Consider the following 18,827-nt stretch of genomic DNA (forward strand, 5'->3'; position numbering starts at 1 on the left):
AGTACCTTTCGCATGTGCTTATGTATATATTTGTGTATGTATTCCAGTAACTTTCTCAATTGTCACCATCATTAAGTATAATTACATTATCTTATATATTACGCTCTGAAAGAATTTGCTAAAACTGAAAAAAGATGGGCTGAGAAGTCCGATTAATCCATAATTCACTGAAAGAACAAATATTATTTTAAGTGAAATTCCAAAGTAAAGCAAAATAGTTGAATGCATAAACATTCTAATCCAGTGCCATATCACTTTTATCAAAAATAACTTTACGAAGTATGATAAATTGAAAGATCTTTTTTTCTTGTTAAACTCATATAATATATTCACAGCAACACAAAACTGAAATAATTAATGCGTAATAGTAGCAGATACGAACCGCAAAATGAACTTAACGGCAATGAGAAAAATGAAGTTGTCAGCGCAAATGGATATGATCTCGAAATGCTATAGCACGCAATATAAGGCACTAAGCTATTGTGTGTACATTAGTTTAGCATTCCCTTTCAAGTGCTCATCATTAATTTTCAAATGAATGAAACATAAAAACGCAAGAAACCAATGATCGAGCGAATTAAATGAATAACTGATACAGCTAATCTCTGTAAGGGAGGTCATGTGTAAAGCTACATCACTATAAGCAGAACGCAGTTACCCGGATCACCGAACAATTCCGATACTGCTAATAATGTTCAAATCACACTCTCTGTATTTTGCAATAGTTCATCAGAAGAACTACGAAACAGAAAAAAGGTAAATAATTTGGTAAAGTCGTCCATAAAATCGATTACATTCTCAACAATAAACTTCCAGCAAAAAAATAAAATAAATAAAACAACCAAACGATAATTTTAGTACTTCATTTCTTGTTTCCCTGAAGCCCAGAAAATGAGTTAAACAAGAGAGCGGTAAATAACAACTGTAAAGTCAATCACATGACAAAAAGTTTTGAAAACTGAAGTAGCTAAAAATTTTTTTTAAAGTGACATGAAAAAAAGCACTTCACTGCAAGACGGACAACATGCGCCTACTATGAAAAGGAACCTGACAGCAAGAAATTTAATAGTACATGTAGTCATTCATTTTGAAATTTGTTTCGGTAGTGAAGAACTATCCGGCAAAAAAAGTAGGATTAACACAAACCCCGTTCCGAATAAAGATTGTCAGTTTGTTTAGGATCAGAAATAGCACACAACATTAAAGGAAACCATATGATGTAAATAGCGATCAAAATACGATTCTTTTACTTATTGCATTGAGTGTGAGAAACTGGTATAATAAGTGATGTACGTTTCGATTCTATTGCTAATACAAGGAAGATTTGAACTTTCTACCAAGATATCATTTCATTAACATCTGCACTCTGTTAACCACTTTTGAACCAACTTGATAAAACACATATCCCACCACGCCAATGATCATCGCTTTCAGGGTCAAGCGTATGAATTTTTCAGTATGTGTTGGTTGTGGTATGCTGAAAAAATAAACTCACATTTATGGCCAGCTTTCCTCTCATTCTCTGCTGAATGTTTTACCACTACCGTGCCCATTATAGAGAATAAAATTTCTGGCGTCAGAAATTATCATAATAAAAAGAAAAATCTGGTCTGGTATTCCCTTAAACTGTGCCATTCTTCGTTTGATCATAAAGCTGCGGAATTACAAAAAAAAAGAACCGGCATAATATACGGATCTAACTTTTGTATATTAGATATGGTGGATAAGATGACAGAACTTACATTAGGAGATCACCCACATCAATTCTTTTATTCCAGTTAGAAATAATGCCGGGAACATGTCCCATGCCGACAACAGCTACAACAGATATTGGCTGCCAGGCGACTAAAAATATGTATCACAAACAGAAAAAAGAACAAAATTTCTTGCAGCACTAATCAAAGAATATTTTTAATTAATTTATCACCTTGCATAAAAATAAAACAATCAATTCTCATTTATTCTACACGCATCTCAACGTTATACAGTAGCTGGCAAGAATTATAACTTTTTAATGAAGTCAACAGAACCAGAAGTAGTGAAATATATCCATAGCTACAACATGCAAATTTTCGATGTCCAATAATTATCTATACAAATCACAAAGGAAGCTTACCATCTGTTTTACTCCATGCTACTCTCTTATCAAACGTAGATTTTTTCAATAAAGTATGCAAAGCATTGGTCATATATAGATCTCGTTCCTCCACAAAGATTTTCGAAAGCAGTGGAAATTCACCAGCCATCTGCTTAAGCAGTTCTTCCAGCATATCTGATTTCTTACATCTTTCTACTTCTTCTTGACTAGAGAAAAGAAATAAAAATGAATCCTGAGAATGCAGAAATGACAACGTTTAAAAGAGGAAGCAAAAAAAGTCTGTGATAAACTTACGTGATAGTGGTTTTATGTGAAAGAACAATATGGTAAAAAAGTCGAAGTTTTTGGAAAAAGTTTAGAGAGCTCAATGCTCTTTGTACAGTCACATGTATTGGACGATCACCCAGAATTAGTTTGCACATCTTCACGTTCATAGCACCTCTGAAAATCTAGAAGATTGGAAACAGTAACAAAAGTAATCCGAACAAATATTAAAAATGATACTTTAAAATGGTATTGTTGGTGTTCGGAGGATTATTTGGAATTATGAATTCAACATGAACAAAACACATTTTATTCAAGATTAATTCAGACAAAACAGTACTTGTGAGCTGCACGAAACTCCCCTCCGGGAGCCATACCCAGCGTCTTGGTCATATGGGCAGACATAGACAATAATAATATATGGAGTATTCCTTGAACTGCGCCACTCTAAACAAATAATGTTGTTACTGCAACACCAACATCGAAAGAAATAACTTCTTCAACACCTGTTCCACAATAAACAACTTACCTGCTTAACAGTATTTATAACTTTATCAAAATTCAAATTTTTGGCTTCCTCAAGTAAAGTATCCTCATCCATTGAAAGTATTGATATACGCGATGGACAAAGTTCGACCATAACCATATCTGGTTGAGTATTTGCAATCGTTTTCAAAACGTCTTGTTGACTATCAGGCGAAAAATGCGCTGTACCAATCAAGTACACCTAAATTACATGGACCATATCAGTCACATATATTGAAATTATTAAGCTCAATACCTCAGGAAGGCGGGATTCTCGGAACTCATTCAAAGTTGCCAGGTATTCAAGTGAATTCTGCAGACGAAAAAATAAATACTTTTAATTAAAAAGTCGTTGAACATATGATCGAGTTCTTACTTTTGCATCAGCTAATGATTTGCGGAATTCATTTTCGTCATCTCCAATAGGTATAGCTGTAGGCGGAAAGGGATAGTTCAGAACAGTTACTGAAAAATTTTACAAGGCATATTTTATTATTAGCATCTGACTTACTAGCTACATAGGAAAATAAATGTCCATCACTTCCCAACACAGTATTAAAAAAAAAAAAAAAAAATTATATTACAATAATTCAGAATTGTCTTTAAGTAAATAACAACGATTACCAATATTTTAGGATGTATACTGTGCTAAAAGTGATCAGAATTTCAAAACATATTGTTTTTTGTAATGGTTAAACATTCTACAAAGAAATTAATCAGAATTACTGATCTAAAAAATACCTGTTTCGTTCGGAAGCTCTGGACTGGGATGACGATTTCGATCAAACATGAAACCTCCAAAACATCGTCCCTAAACAACAGAGAATTTAACTGACAAAGTCTTAAAAGAGTAAATTGACTCGAGATCCAATTTGTGATAATCAAGATTAATTTGCATATTACTCAAATATTCCTCACATGTTCCACGTGGATACGCTCATCGTTTTGCTTCATTTTTTCACTTAAACGTATGTCATCTCCAATATCTTCGGAATTAACCGTGTTTGCTGATACATGACTACCAAAATTTGATGAAGAATCCGTCGCAGACATTACAGACTGCTCTATTACGCTAACTGTGCCTTGAAATAAAAACAAATTATGACAACGCTCCATTTTGCGCTGGTGCCTCCTATTGCTAACATAATTATAGATTTGTGAATCACTGACCACATTTTTTTCCTCTTACATCCCGTAAAAATAACAATGATAAAACAAAATAAAAAGATAACCCTATAAACGCAATCTAAAACACTATTCCAAATATAGCAACACTATCTCAGCTATAATAAACGACTAATTTATCTCTTATAGCACCAATTTTCCCCATCTTTGAAGTTAAACGACTTCAAATGAATATCAGGGAGTACCTGAAACATCGTCACATCCCGTGTGGAACAATTCAGTTCCCGAAAGTCCAGAATCATTATTCATCTCCGTGTCGGGATCAATTGCGTCTCCATCCAGCAGAAGAGGAGGAAACATGTGTTCGTCCTCATCCTGTATCGACGTTATGTTATCAGCCTCCGCATCATTTATAGACATCTTCACTCTGGTAATTATACATAATTTAGTGAAATCATAAAGCAAGCAACTTCCTGCTTCACGAATGATGAAAGATATCATTCCTCTTCTACTTTCCTTAAAGAACCACTACAAACAGACATGGAGTCGCGGAAGTTTCACATTTTCACTTCATTTGCAGTAAATTCTTACAAGATCCGACAACAAATGTCTTTCTTCCTTTTAGTTTTCCAATAATCGAGCACATGCAACTATGCTAGATAAATATGAGAAAAACTGCTTTTGATCCGGATTACAAACACAAATTCAAGCTGTTTATTACCATTCACTAATACATTAAGATAAAGGTAAAAGTAACCAATGATAAATTTCATTACCACCATTTACACAAAAACGTCAATGAATAAAGATACAGGTACCTTTATTGCCTGATACAGAGCTTGAAAATGAATTTAAATTATAAAAAATAAAAAGTATGGAAGATTCTAAACCGATCATGAATAAACCGTTTGTGACATTCGACTATTTCAACAGAACAAAAGAAATCTTACAAAGGTAATAATGGAACAAATTAGTCACACTAGCTAAACTTAAGGAGGTAGGCACTTTGGCATACCCATAAAGGAATTAGACAGTGGGATCAATTTCGCGTAGAAAGAATATATTTGCACATTTCATATGCAGACCAGCTAAGCGCTGTGGAAGGAACTTGAAATATTATTCGAGCCTGAAGTCCACGAAAAAATCCACCCGTACCTCGAAGATAGTAAATTGTCCGGATTCCGTCAGCCAGACCTCTGTAAAACAGTTTATATAATCAAAAATACAAATGGAAGCAAACATGGATGGAAGTTTTAACGATCCAAAGAAGTCATGCTATGATTAAATAAAAACTCAGTTCAGTATTTCATATAACAAATATTAATTTTAGCACGAATTAAAAAAAGAAAATACTTGTAATATGCTGTAGGTCCGCTTTGAGTAAGCAATCGATATGTGGTACTAAATCGGGGAGTTTGCTGTGTATTTAAAACGGTCTTCACACAATCGAAAGGAGTTGTGATAGCTGCAGCTATCCCACCGGCAATTCCTACAAATCATTTTGGAATTTACAATTCAAAAGAATTCAAAAGAGAGAAAAAAGATTTGGTAAATTATCGCCAGGATAGACATGAACTTGTTGCACAAGCGTCATTTAAAGCCATTAAACAACGTACAAAAAAGACTAAGGTACATCATTAAATCGTAATTGTGCACCATATCAAAATAAGAAAGGATAATTATGCAAAAAACGTCTCTATTTCCATAAAAACGAAAATGTTTATTGAAGACTTTATAGATTTTAAAAATAAAAACAAACTCAACTGTTATTAAAATTGCAGAACATCAAAACATACCTCCGGAAACAAGATGGGAAGAAGGATTGTAATTATGATGTGGATTTAGCAAGCTTTGCATATATTCGTATATTATAAAATGAGTACACTGATAGGGTACATTCAATGTTAGCTGCGTAATATATGAACGGTAAAAAGCCCTGAGACCCTCTCGAATATAAATACAGCGTATACATTCCAGACTATTACCATATGGACTAAAAATCATTTGCATACGCTGTTTCACTACCTGGAAACAAAACAGTACAAACAAGAATACCATAATGTTATGATGACGCAACAAAAGCTGATATTAATCTCCTAAATGAGAATCAACTTTCCAGCCAACAAATGATCTTGTATAATAGTTAAACGATTTCTCTAAGTTAGAGAAAATTCAAAAGGAACTTGAATACCTCAGCGGGATTCATAACAGCATCATGAACAGCAGTAGCAAGCGCTCCGGACATCGCATACGACATCGAACTAGATACCCGTGGATTACTTAACAAATAAGCTTTGGAACTGCAAGATTTCATGCACTGTTGTTGATATTTGTGATTGAATTTTCAGAAATTCGATGGAAAGATTATAAAATTTTGCTCGGGGTTAGAAAAAAGAAGACATCATCACAGAAGGTTTTAACATTTAAAAAATCTTCCATAACAAGTTAAAAGAGAATAGTGAATAGTAAAGAAAAATGATAGAATACATTAAACATCGATAAGTGGTAAAGAGATCAACCTAACCGTTAAATTCAGAAAACAGTAATACTAACTTTTCATAAACCGTATAATACAGAGCATGAGCAGGAATGGTACCAAGTACAACAGCATTGACTCCTTTTAACGATCGCAGCAAACCTTCGCGTTTCACCATTGATAAAAGACTATGCATTGCTGTTGGACATCTTGTTTCTGGGCATGGACACAAACTTTGCAATCGAGTTTTCACCGAGTCGAATGGGAACATGAGACAGTGTTCGGCAAGACCGGCAACCGACCCAGCCAAAAGATGCACCGGCCATCTGCATGGTGCCAATGGACTACATAAACTATCCGCCATCCCGCCCTAATCCCTCATCTGTAAATAAATACAGAAATATTAAATCGTTGCATTAAAATGATATATTTTAGAGAGATAAATTTGACTAGCCTTAGAGAGTCCGGAATTACAAAAATTTCCCAAACATTCACAGTAATATGTCAGACTTATCTGTTAGCTGATACGTCAGTATCTGAAACAAAACATTGTTGTGGATTTCCAAATCAGAACTGCCTTTGCACTTCCGTCCATATATTCTTATCATCTTAAAATTAATGGAACTTAGCATGACATGGTTCTTGTCAAAATCTATTCTCATTTCTATTTCCTGACTCAACTGAAAGAAATAAAATATTCCCACAAAACCATTTTCTTCTTCTGGAAAGTAATATAATTTGTCAGTACAGTAGTAGTCAAAAGTAACTAGCAATAAGAATAAGAGAGAATATTTGGTTTTATGGAAGTCACTTACTAAAACTTGTTTCACGAAGCTGCCAAACTTATCCATTCTTTTACCTTCATTTCTTTCTTTATTCCATCTTTTCACTATGAACTATAAGATACTACTATCCATTACATCCTAGGCTTTTCTCTGAAGGTACTATGTTCCACTGTCTTGGAAAAAACGAAAGAAACCACCAGAAAAACAAACTATGATCAGGAAAATCAACAGAAATTAGAGAAAAACACGAGAGACACGAGAAATTAGAGAAAAACACGAGAGAACAAACACGAGAGATTCTAAACAACCGGTTATTATTACAAAAGCATTTCAAAACCAAAAATTGAATTCATCCGCAATCCGATCCCAAACCTGTCGTAAGAATCCCGGATGTACTGGGAATGCTATCCTTTCATGTCTTCTTCATTGTATCTAATAGATCATTACTCTGTAGTGTCTATTCAAATAACACAAACTTTTTCCTCGCCGTGACTACTACCAATTAAAGCGTGGTAATACTTTCATTTTCTTTAGCTATACGCTTTTTCGTGAACTTCAGCAAATCATGAAATCTTACAAATTTCAGCGCTATTTCATAACTTGAATGTCTGTTTTAAATATTTTTAGATTTTATCGATCTTTGTATAACAGCTAACTCGAAATAACCATTCCCCGAGGTCTAAGAGTCTTCTTTGGGATTATCCGCCATTCTTATACGATGGAGAGGGAGGACCACTTTTGAATGCGATTTTAATATTTTTCAATGATTCCAGTATTTAATTTCGTTTAAATCTGAATTCTCGTTATTAGGTGCTAATAGAGCAATAATAGCTACCGCCGCAGTTATTTTATCCCTCTTTTTTGTTAACCGGATGTATTGTTTTCTAATAATAATAATAATAAATTTGCCTCATAAACTGCTTTATATCCTTTTTTTTTTTTTTAATTACAATAGTTAATAAGATTTGTCAGTTTTCTTCCTTTACACAAGTGAATTGTTCTGGATAGTGATCCGGTATATTTATTACCACTGTAAAAAGTGTGAAGACATTGTTTGGAATCTATCATACAAATCTTTAGTTGGTGGGGAAGTAAGAATTACCGCACTAAGAATAATTGTAAATAATCATTGCATCATGGAAGTAATCATTGCCGTTACTTTTCAATTATTGGATTAATGCGACGTGATAGCAAGGTATTTTTAGACTGATAGCATGCAGGTTATTTCCGAATACGTAATAGGAATTACTGATTAATGCAAGATTTTAATAAATGTTCAATAAATGTGAACTTTTAATTACTTTAGGATTTTGCAGATGGAATGTTTTAAATCAATGTTAATACTATTTATATGCATAACCAGCACGGCAGCACAGATACCAGAAATAGTGGAATTAGTAGTTGGTCAACCATTTTATTATGCATTTCAAATTGATTCAAATGTATTGGATGTGCAGGATGCATCTGGTGAAGAACTACCAACATGGCTAATTTGGAAAAGAAATGAACGGTGGTTTTTTTTTTTTTTTTCTTGAAAGGTTTAATGCTAAATCCAACAAATGAAAAAAAAAAAAAAAAATGTGCGTAGTATTTTGTTCTTTCAGGATTTTGGAAGGTGTACCACAACCTACTGATGCTGGAAAAACATTTTTACGGATAACGAACGGTCAAACTAACGATGTAATGGAAATTTCTGTTAAAGAAGAAATCGTAAATCCATGCGGTGTCGAAAGGAATATATTGTGGATGGAAATTGCATTTGATACCTCTCTTAGCAGTTTGAGTATAGCTGATCAGTTGGATCTTGTTAATATTGTCTCAAAATTTTTTAATATTAACAGGTAAGTAAAGGTATGTTTGTTGTAAAAAGTACAAAAAGTAAGGGAAGCATTTTTTATTTTTCAACAAAATGTAGTTTTTAAAAGATTTCTGTAGGAGTTCAAGAATTTAGAAGAGCAGTTAGCGTAGAACATCTGCAAATAATAATGTAGCTTTATAACGATCAGTTCTCCTGGCATTAATCATTCAGTTTCTGCGACATTACCAAAGTTAAAGCGTATATATTTCATTATTCTTGGTATGACTTAGCTTCATGCAGTATAGATGTGGAAATTGTGTCACGTAGAATTATAATTAACTACGCTGATAATTTTTCAGCTCTTCGCTTCGCATTTATTCAAATAAGTACAAGGAAGAAGTAGGACGCTCAGAAGTTGTAGAGTCCGGTATGCAAAATAAGCCAAAAAATGATTCAGTGACAATTATGTGGAAAGTTTCCTGCGAAGAAATTGATGAGGATGCTATTGATGTGTTGGAAAAGATGCTTACGTTCGATGAAAGTGATGCTTTGGCGATGTCGCGGCAAAAGCTATTTGGTTGGGAGGTTTGTGCAAACATTTGTATGATTTATTTAAAGTTTAGAAAATAGATCTGCATTATTTGGTGGCAGTTACTGTAACTGTTAAGAATCTTCCCGAATTCAAGAATTTTGTCAAAAATTTTGTCTCGTACCTTTTAGTTCACTGAAATTTGTTTTAATTCTACCTGAATCGATTCTATTGATCATTATAGGATTATCATTTTTTCATCATATTATTTGTTTTAGCAAACTATATCAAGAATTTTAACAAATTATATTAGTCATAAACTTTGTAGCTCAGAAAAGGAACTTTATTACCACGGAAACAACGTAACCATATTGCGGGAACTAATATTTTGTCTCAGCTTTCGGGCTTTGTTACAAATGAACCATATTCTGAAGCGACAACTTCTAAAACTACAGCACGTTTATCACGCTCTACAAAAAAAGATGACAGACCACCAGTGCGACTGCATTCACTGCAGACTTTTACTTGTAGAAGGTACATTTCAGGTTTTTTTATGACGTTTATTATAATTCATTTGTTATAATTATACCCAGGTGGTAATTAACTTTTTTATTGTCAGTCAATGTGTTTTGCTAGTTTTTTTAAACCATATTACATGCGGTGTATGTAGTGTAATTTAGAGGTATGATGTGCGAGTATACCATTCCGAGGGAAACATTCATTGATGTGGAAGATGGAGATACGCGTTCACTTACTTTGTCCGTTTACCCTATTGTTGCTGATAACAACTGGCTTACATTAGACAGGAAAAATAAACAAATTTTACATGGTATCTCACTGAATACAGGAGATTTCGAATTTCGGTTAGAAGCACGAGACTCTTCAAATCAGGCAAGCTAAACGGTTGTTGCAATTGCACTGAGTTAGCAAGTAGATCATATGACTACCAGATGGAGATTGCGTAATGATAGAAAATGTGTACGACAGATGTTCCTGATATATTTTGGAACATTTTAGCCTCTTAATAGCATGAAAAAAAGTATGCTATGAATTACTTTATCGTAATGATAAAACTGCATGGAGAATTTCTGGTATTTTTTTGCGGCAGCACTTTTATATTGCTATTTTTGGTTTTTACAGATGACATCCGCGCCTTTTCGAGTAACAGTTGTTCCCGAACTGCCGACCAATCACTTATTTATTCTTGATGTTGACCACAGTTCCGAACGATTGGCGAAAGATCCAGACATTTTATGTGCATTTGCGGAGAAGTTGGCTAATTCGCTAGGGGATCGATTTCCAAAAAATTTGGTTATTAAGTTAGTTTTTAGGGCGCTTTTGGAAAGAGCAATTTTGTTTGAGTTTTGTACATTTTATTTGGTAATGACATGTTATAAAGTGGGAAAATATTCCAATATTTGTAAACTATTACATTTTGAATGTTTTGCAGGAAAATTGAAGCTATTGATAGTGTAAGGCGTCAATCTCGTGTCATGTTTTCAAATAGTTCTTTGTCATATAAATATTGTCAGAAAAAAGCAATTGAGGCAATTAAGCATATTATGCTAACTAGGAGACGGGATCGTATCCGAGCTGAATTTGTTCGAGCAATGGATAGTCGATTTCATGTACGGAATGTGAAATTAGAGTTAAGAGGTAATTTAACATTTCCTATATTTTACTAGTAAAAAATGGATAAAGACTGCACCGTTTGCTCAGACAACATCAGTGCTTCATTCCTCTGTATTTTTACTTCAACGCCAAGTTTTCTTTTCGAAATTTACATCCTGGGATTTTAGCTGTTCTTGTTGATTTAGGATCCTGTATCGAAGAGATGCCAACATCCCGACTTCCAACGAATGTTTCGTTATTCTCAACTACTGTTTCTCCGAATTATGATACTTCATCTGTTCAGCTGTGGTTACCAGTTGCCCTTATTGCATTCTTAAAATTTTTCTTGGCTACACTGGCATTAATCTGCTGTTTGATAAAACGAAAAAAAGCAAAAGCAGGTTTAGATTGTCGACATTTCTATCTTGATATCTTAATCCTTTTTCTGGAACATCTTTTTAGGAAAGTTCGATATCGGAGCAACGCGACTTTATTTCATCATTAATTTGTATTTCAGTTCAATCAGAATACATTTCGAAGGGTTTGCCAGTAGTATTTCCAGAAGAAATCCCACAAGCAGATGAAACAGCAACGGTATCGACACCGATGTTAGTTAAGGAAGAACGTCCACCATTAATCATTTCTCAGCACGAGAATCCTCTTTACAAACCACCTCCTCCGCTTTCTACTGCATCAAGTCCTCGGCCTCGAAATGCATTCACGAATCAGAGACAACCACCGCCTTATGTTCCGCCATAATGTTCGCGTGCATTGTATTAGACCAATTTATCAGCAATTTTTCATCATTAATTTATTCGAATTATCATCAGGTAGATGAGTTCGATGGGTGAGTGTCACTGCTCTATTTTTTATTTTTATGTTATTTGCTAACGTCACTCATAGGTTAAGGTCAATTTTTTCGGCAGATTTTCAAAAGAGATCAAATTCTTGCAACAAATCTTTACTTTTTGCTCTCAGTTCGCTATAAAACTTGTAATTAAAGTTATTGTTGGTGCAGTCATATTTCTTCGCTCTATTGCCCTGTTTCTTGCATAATATCTGTAATATTTTGTTATAACGGAGTCGATATTGAAAAGTGCTTGTCAATTTCCTTATTTTGCTGCAAACTTTTATTTTTTCACATGGTTCAGTGTATAAATCCATCCAAGATAATAAATCTCATTTTGTTGATAATTCAGCCACAGGCTGATTTATCGACAAGCGCTGTTTGCTTTTTGTAACATTTCATTTGTTAGCTGCATCTTAGGATACTGGAAAGCTTTTTTTTTTTTTTTCTCTGGACTGATCACAATTACTAGCAGTTGATAGAAATTATAATCATTTAAGTCAGATATAAGCTTCATCAGATTGTTGCTATAGTCCTTGCTGTAATCTTTTATATATTACCAAATGATTGCTTTATTTTGATTATCAGTTTCTTTTCTCTTTTTTTTGACAATTTAATTGCTTAGAAATTGTTTGCTGAATTTCTTCTACAAATCATTCGTTGTACATTTTTGTTCATTTCGTTAAGTTTTATCATGTGAGTTTGATATGTATGTATATTTTTATAACAGAGCAAAACTAAGATATTTCTCGTTCTTTCTTGCGTTCTAGATTCATGCCTAATGTGAATGTTTGATATATAATCTTGCAGGGATTGCTTCATTTCCTTTTTGTTAAAATTGAAATTGGGAAGGCATTTACATTTCGTTGTAAATATGTGCAACCATTTCTAGTTAAATTTGGAACCATTCATAACCATTTTAGCGCTCGTTTTTTTGCTCAAAGAACATTTTGACTTTTAAAGTCAATTTTTTTTTTTCATTTGAAATCCTTTGAGATTTATGTTTTCGCCTCACTTTTTTTTTCGACAAGTTCGAATCAGCAATGCCTTTGGTAAATTTTATTGTGAAAGTGAAATTTCTCCCTCTACAAAGGGGAATTTTATCGGAGACTCATTATTTCATTTGTGTCTTTTCTGGATCAGGTTAGATTTCAATTTCGAATAAAAGAGGCTTCAGCGATGAAGTGATGCGTAAGGGTTATTGCGCCAACATCCTGGAGTACATTTAATTTTGTTGTATTATTATTATTGACATATGGATTATTTTATCTACTTTTAACATATGAGATTTCTTTTTTTTTGATGGTGCGTTAAGGAGTCGATTATCATTATGATATTCTTTGTTTCTTTAAGGACATACTTCACTAAAAAACGCTTTCTGTTCCACAAATATCGTGCTGTACGTTCTGTTCATGTTAGGAATGAACAAGTTGTAATGCCATTTAGTTTGAGAGAGCATTATTAAAGATCTAAATTTTATGAATCCGACAATTCAATGTATTGATGTTTACAAAAAAAAAAAAAAAAAATAAAAAGAGGAGAGAGTTTGCCATTAAGTGCAAAAAATAAAATTTAGGTTAATATGAAACAATCAGGCATATGATTATTGAATAAAATTAATGAAGAATACATGAGTAATGGATATGCCACAATTAATGGATGAAATTTCAGATAGAGAAAAAAAATTGGTTTGTAACTGCTATTCTCGTAAAGCATTGGTTAAGAGGGGGATAATACAAGTGAGCAGATAGGTTGCAAATGTTGCTGATGCGCTATTTTGCAGCTTTTGCAACAATGGTAAAATCTTGTTGAGACCTTCATCAATGAAAATTTTCTTGACAAGATTCTCCCAGTTATTTTCTTTTTGGTTGAATTCCATTTTAGAATCAAACACCTGTAATTTTCGACTTCAAAAAAAAGGCAGAAAACAAAAATAATAAGAAACGATTGTTATTTTCTTTTTTCTTTTTTTCATCAGTAATTTAATTGCCATTATGCAGAATGACTTGAACAGTTGATGATATTATAAATGCTTCTTTTTTTTTTTTCACAGAGTTGAATAACGAGCAAAATTGAAAATAGAAACCTGTAGCGCAAGTAGATAATGAACGATTATAGTATTTCGTCCCTTTATTTCACTATTAAAGAATTTGCTTTCTTTATTGTAATATTGCGGAAAAATAAAATAAAATTGAAGTAATGCTGTATCAAATATTAGGAACGTTTCAAAAGTTATTCATGAATTTCAATGATATAACTTTTAATCCAATTCACATCAAACTTAGTCCAAGTAAACTTTTTATTTCTTATTGCTATTTGATGATTAAGATAAGCAATAAGCTAGGATTTTTGAAATATTACTAAATCTAAAAGAAAGAAAAAGAAGCTTTTGCAACTATGATTTGTTTTTCAAGCAGAAAATAAAGAGATAGGCCTGATAATCTGCTTATTAGAAATAAACTAGGTTATCTTGAAGGAAAAATAGAAAGTACTTCTGCAATAAGTTAGCAAAAATTTCCTTTTTGTTATTAATACAACTGTGTGTTGAATAATGTTGGAATCTTTGTAAAAAAAAATCCAAGAAATGTCAAGTGATATTAAAAGTGCTAAATTTATCTTAAAAATTCAACTCTTTTAATTTAAATTGGATTTTTTTTCCTGCAAACACACATTTTGAAAAATAATTTTTCATTGTTAAATTCCAGCTAAATGAAATTCCTTCTCAAATATCCATTAATCTTCAAAAAGCTATCATTGTATTTTTTCCCCCCCCCCCCCCAAAAAAAAAAAAAAAAAAAAAAAAAAGAAGAGGAAACTTGCATTTTTTTGGAAATCGTTGATTTCAGAAATTAGATAACCAACTTTATTCAATGTTCCCTTCTGTGCTTCGTTAGCTAGCGATTTTAATTGCGCTATTTTATCTTGAACTGTTGCCAATAAATTCTTCACTTGTTCCACACTTTGTTGTAATTGCTTGAAATTGTTTGATCATTATCATAACATACCTGACCATCACATCCATATCAATAATGATTCTAAGCACGAAATGTTGTAAAATGAATTTAAAAAATGATAAACCCCTTCACATTTGCTTTGAATCCTTCAATATTTAATGTTCTCAATTTTTAAATTTTCTGATTTTTTCCCCAAAATACTTTTGATACTTTTTTAAAATGCCATCATTGATGAATGGATAAATGATTATTTTATTATTTTTTCACAATTGAATTTATTTTTATTTCAATAGCAAGAAAAGAGAAGAAAGAAAGAGAAAAGATGAAACTAACTTTTTCATCCTTTGCAAAAAGTGATTTAAAATCGGTAAAATGTTTTGAAAAAAAATCACCAGCTTCCGACAGTAAGTCACAGTACACACCGACAGTAACAAACACCAGCAGTATACTGTATTTCAACATAATCTTTTCCTCAAACAAAAAAAAAAAATCACATTATTCAAAAAAATACATCCACATCTAGTCATATGACATATATACATACATATGTATTTGAAAAATTTTACCAAACTATATGAATAAGAAAAAAAAGTGAAACATCCAGGAAACCATAAAATTAAGCAATTATTATTATTTTTTATTTTCTCGTTTTTTTTGTCGGAAATAAAAATTATTATAAGTGAATTAAAAATTGAGGAGTGATTTTAAAAAGTTTGATGAAATATGAGCGCATTTTTTTTTTTTTGCATTAAAAGGAAAGAAACGAAATAAATGAAAAGTTCATTTCAATCAGTAACAAACTGTGTATACATGTAAATATACAAGTATAAACAAACAAACAGCTAAATACATAAATTAGTCAGTTAAATCAGCAAATAAATATATTTAAGTGTAGCCTAATAACAATTCAATACTAATTTCAAGTATTTCAATAAGAAATTTCATCGCTTAATATTTTGTGCATTGATCTTTCTTTAAAGTTTTTCATAAAATATATGACAAATTAATGCTTTAGAGGTCAGCGTAAATAAATTAATTAAATTTTAATATCAAATTTAAAAAAAAAAATTATTCATAAATACTAACTTTAAGCCAACTAATTTTTTCAACCACACAATTAATGAGCAGTTGTTTATCAATATAAATTGAACACTACTGCAAAAGTAAAAAGAATAGCGTTAATAATTTTGATCTAATAATATTTATTATCTGTCTAGTGATATCCTAAAACATTTGCTAAATATTCATTCAAGAGAAAAGGATGGAAGTACATCAATCATATCATTTTCCATTACACTTCATCACAATACGAGACTATTGGTCTGATAAATAATTAAGCTATAGGGACTAAATAAAATGTCATAGAAATATGAAGCAAACTTAGGAAAGGTTATAAACAGTTGGCTGATATGATCAATCAAATGCATCCAGTTGATGGAATAAAAGGTTTGATTAAAAGATTAGCGCTATAATGTCTCTCTCAAAAAGTTCTTATTTACTAGTTATCATCAACATTTAATTATAACATTACCTGGGGAAATCCTAGTTTAATCTATTTTAGACCAGGTGCGAAGAACTAGGAAATATCTAAAACTTCAATTTTTTTTTTTTTTTTTTGTTTAGTTTATTTTCTTAATTTGATTTCAAATCAATGCTCAAATTCTATTCCCTCATCATATAACAAAACTTCTCTTAGCTAAACCAATGCATGATTGATGATGATAACGATAATGATATGATGATTATGATGTTTATTATTTTTTCTCCCTTTTTATTCTCAGTCAAAAAAACGAAAAAAAAAAAAAAAACTATGAAAAATATTTTTGCACAATTACAATGCATTAATGTATTCATGAATCATTGTAAGAAATACATATTTCAATTATAATTAATCTGCAGTATAATATTTCAAAAATTTTAAAATATTATAAAAATATTTGGAAGATTAATTCAAAGCATTTAAAAAAAAATGCTAAATGTATTTCAAATTTTGTTGAATCCAGAAAAAATGAAAAAAGAAAGAAATTTGTTTTCACGGCCAAAAAAAGTATTGAAAGAAATAAAGATGTAAAATTTCGTTATTTTCAACAAAATATTTTATGAAAAAAATATCAGCAACTTGAAAAAGATGCTTTTCCGGATAAATCACAACGATTGTTGCATTCTTTGCTTATTTGTTTGACTAGATAAACTGAATTTGATTAACTAAAGTATTACTCCACGTTCTGTCTTCTCTTATTTCTGATGACAAGAAAAAAGCGGAAAAAAAGTGAAAAAAAAATTTACTTAAGCATCAAATTTTATTTGGTTTTTATTTCTGGTATTTTTTTTAGGAAAACCATTCTAAAATTGGAACCATTTCATTTTTTCCTCAATTTTAAATCAAAATGTAAGAAAGAAAATATAAATGAATTTTATTTCGAAAATTTTATAATAATTATAAAAACAGTATAAAAAAAACCGGAGTGAAGAGAACGAGCGAAAAAAAAGGGGGGAGAATAAGAGAGGTCAATTTTGAATTTTAATTAAAAACACGATATTAACCAGCATAAATTAATTTCCTCCAATTATTTCTAAAGCATTTTATCATTAATAAATAATTCATGAACAAAGACTAAGACACTTGAACACATATTTCAAATAATTACTAAAAAAAAATTATGTAGGAAAAGATATGAAATTACTGCTAGGAATTGCAAAGATTGTTAGTGTCGATGTTTTTACTGATTAATTTAATTGTTATTATCAATATAATGCTGTAAATGTCTTTTAATCGTTTACATTTGACAAACAATCAATTTTTTTTCGAACAAATTATTTGTGAATGGCTATTACATGAGCAGTTAAAAAAAAATCTCCAATAGTCATTGAAATATTTGAAAAGGATAATTTCGCGATACTTCAAAATTACATTTCATCATCTTCTATCCTTTTTTTAAATGCTTTAAAGAAAAAGAATTCCATCAAAAAACAAATATCTCTTTCAATGTTTCAATGAAATTCGAAATTTAACAAAAATTTCGATGAGTAGATTCTATCATTTCATACAGCAAATAGCAAATAGTTCTCGTTAAATGCATTCATTTTTTCAAGAATTATCGAAAGAAGGAAAAAACGGAATACAATTAATTCAACCGGAGTAATATTATATTGATATATTGCAAGCAATACTTACTAATGCATCAGTTCATTTCAACAAATCATTCTGCAATGCTTTCATCAATATTGTGACTTGATATTAAACACTAAGAGATAGAAAGAGAGAAAAACAAAAAGAGGGAGAAAGTAATAAAAAAAGTAATAAAAAATAAATAGATAGATAATTCAAAATTATCTCAAACATATTAATAAAATATAATTTTGAGAAATGGTGGATTTATTTGATAAGCAGTTAATATCATTATCAAAATAATGACACTATGCTTTTCTTTAATACATCTAAGCATAAAGCAAAAAAAAAAGTAGTTGTAATATTAAAATGATTAAAATTATTTCCGTTAGAATAAAAAATTATTTTTAGTCATTCAATGTTCTGTAAAAAATATTTGTTGTTAATTTAACAAAATCAATGAAACTTTTTTTTGAAAAAATTTTATTAACAAGAAAGGAAAGAAGTAAGAAAAGTAGAAAAAAGGAAAACCGAAAAAATAGTAAATAAGTGATGAAAATGAAAATAATAATAATAATTATGTGCAGTCTAATTGAGTACCTTAAAACACTATCATCTCGTTTACACTAACTAAATTCAAACAAAAAATTTCATGCACTTTCCTAATAGATCCTGTTATTTGGAGGTGAAAGTAGTATCATTCATG

General features: G+C 31.2%; 4 protein-coding genes across 4 annotated transcripts; 1 reads left to right on the forward strand and 3 right to left on the reverse strand.

Annotated features, from left to right (window-relative positions):
• Positions 1-1,344: 1,344 nt before the first annotated feature.
• Positions 1,345-4,513, reverse strand: Bm3903 (TraB family protein; the record flags this gene model as incomplete). Its single annotated transcript, XM_001891796.2, has 10 exons — positions 1,345-1,477; positions 1,743-1,845; positions 2,117-2,304; positions 2,393-2,539; positions 2,703-2,809; positions 2,892-3,089; positions 3,264-3,352; positions 3,629-3,698; positions 3,806-3,969; positions 4,258-4,513. The coding sequence occupies 10 exons, from the start codon at positions 4,511-4,513 to the stop codon at positions 1,345-1,347; spliced, it is 1,455 nt and encodes a 484-aa protein (XP_001891831.2).
• A 538-nt stretch (positions 4,514-5,051) lies between these two features.
• Bma-mfn-1 (Mitochondrial carrier protein) lies at positions 5,052-6,852 on the reverse strand (the record flags this gene model as incomplete). Its single annotated transcript, XM_001891794.1, has 5 exons — positions 5,052-5,208; positions 5,366-5,501; positions 5,809-6,037; positions 6,204-6,312; positions 6,566-6,852. The coding sequence occupies 5 exons, from the start codon at positions 6,850-6,852 to the stop codon at positions 5,052-5,054; spliced, it is 918 nt and encodes a 305-aa protein (XP_001891829.1).
• A 1,737-nt stretch (positions 6,853-8,589) lies between these two features.
• On the forward strand, positions 8,590-11,970 carry Bm5877 (uncharacterized protein; the record flags this gene model as incomplete). The annotated part of the gene is made up of 9 exons (XM_043074307.1): positions 8,590-8,783; positions 8,878-9,114; positions 9,431-9,656; positions 9,929-10,134; positions 10,281-10,491; positions 10,741-10,919; positions 11,051-11,256; positions 11,418-11,612; positions 11,729-11,970. 9 exons carry the CDS (start codon positions 8,590-8,592, stop codon positions 11,968-11,970), a joined length of 1,896 nt encoding a protein of 631 aa, XP_042930241.1.
• A 1,787-nt stretch (positions 11,971-13,757) lies between these two features.
• Bma-msa-1 (microfilariae surface-associated protein, putative) lies at positions 13,758-15,474 on the reverse strand (the record flags this gene model as incomplete). Its single annotated transcript, XM_043074308.1, has 3 exons — positions 13,758-13,952; positions 14,879-15,031; positions 15,346-15,474. 3 exons carry the CDS (start codon positions 15,472-15,474, stop codon positions 13,758-13,760), a joined length of 477 nt encoding a protein of 158 aa, XP_042930242.1.
• Positions 15,475-18,827: the final 3,353 nt, after the last annotated feature.

Source organism: Brugia malayi (genome assembly GCF_000002995.4).
Source record: "Brugia malayi strain FR3 genome assembly, contig: Bm_v4_ChrX_scaffold_001, whole genome shotgun sequence".
Taxonomy (NCBI): domain Eukaryota; kingdom Metazoa; phylum Nematoda; class Chromadorea; order Rhabditida; family Onchocercidae; genus Brugia; species Brugia malayi.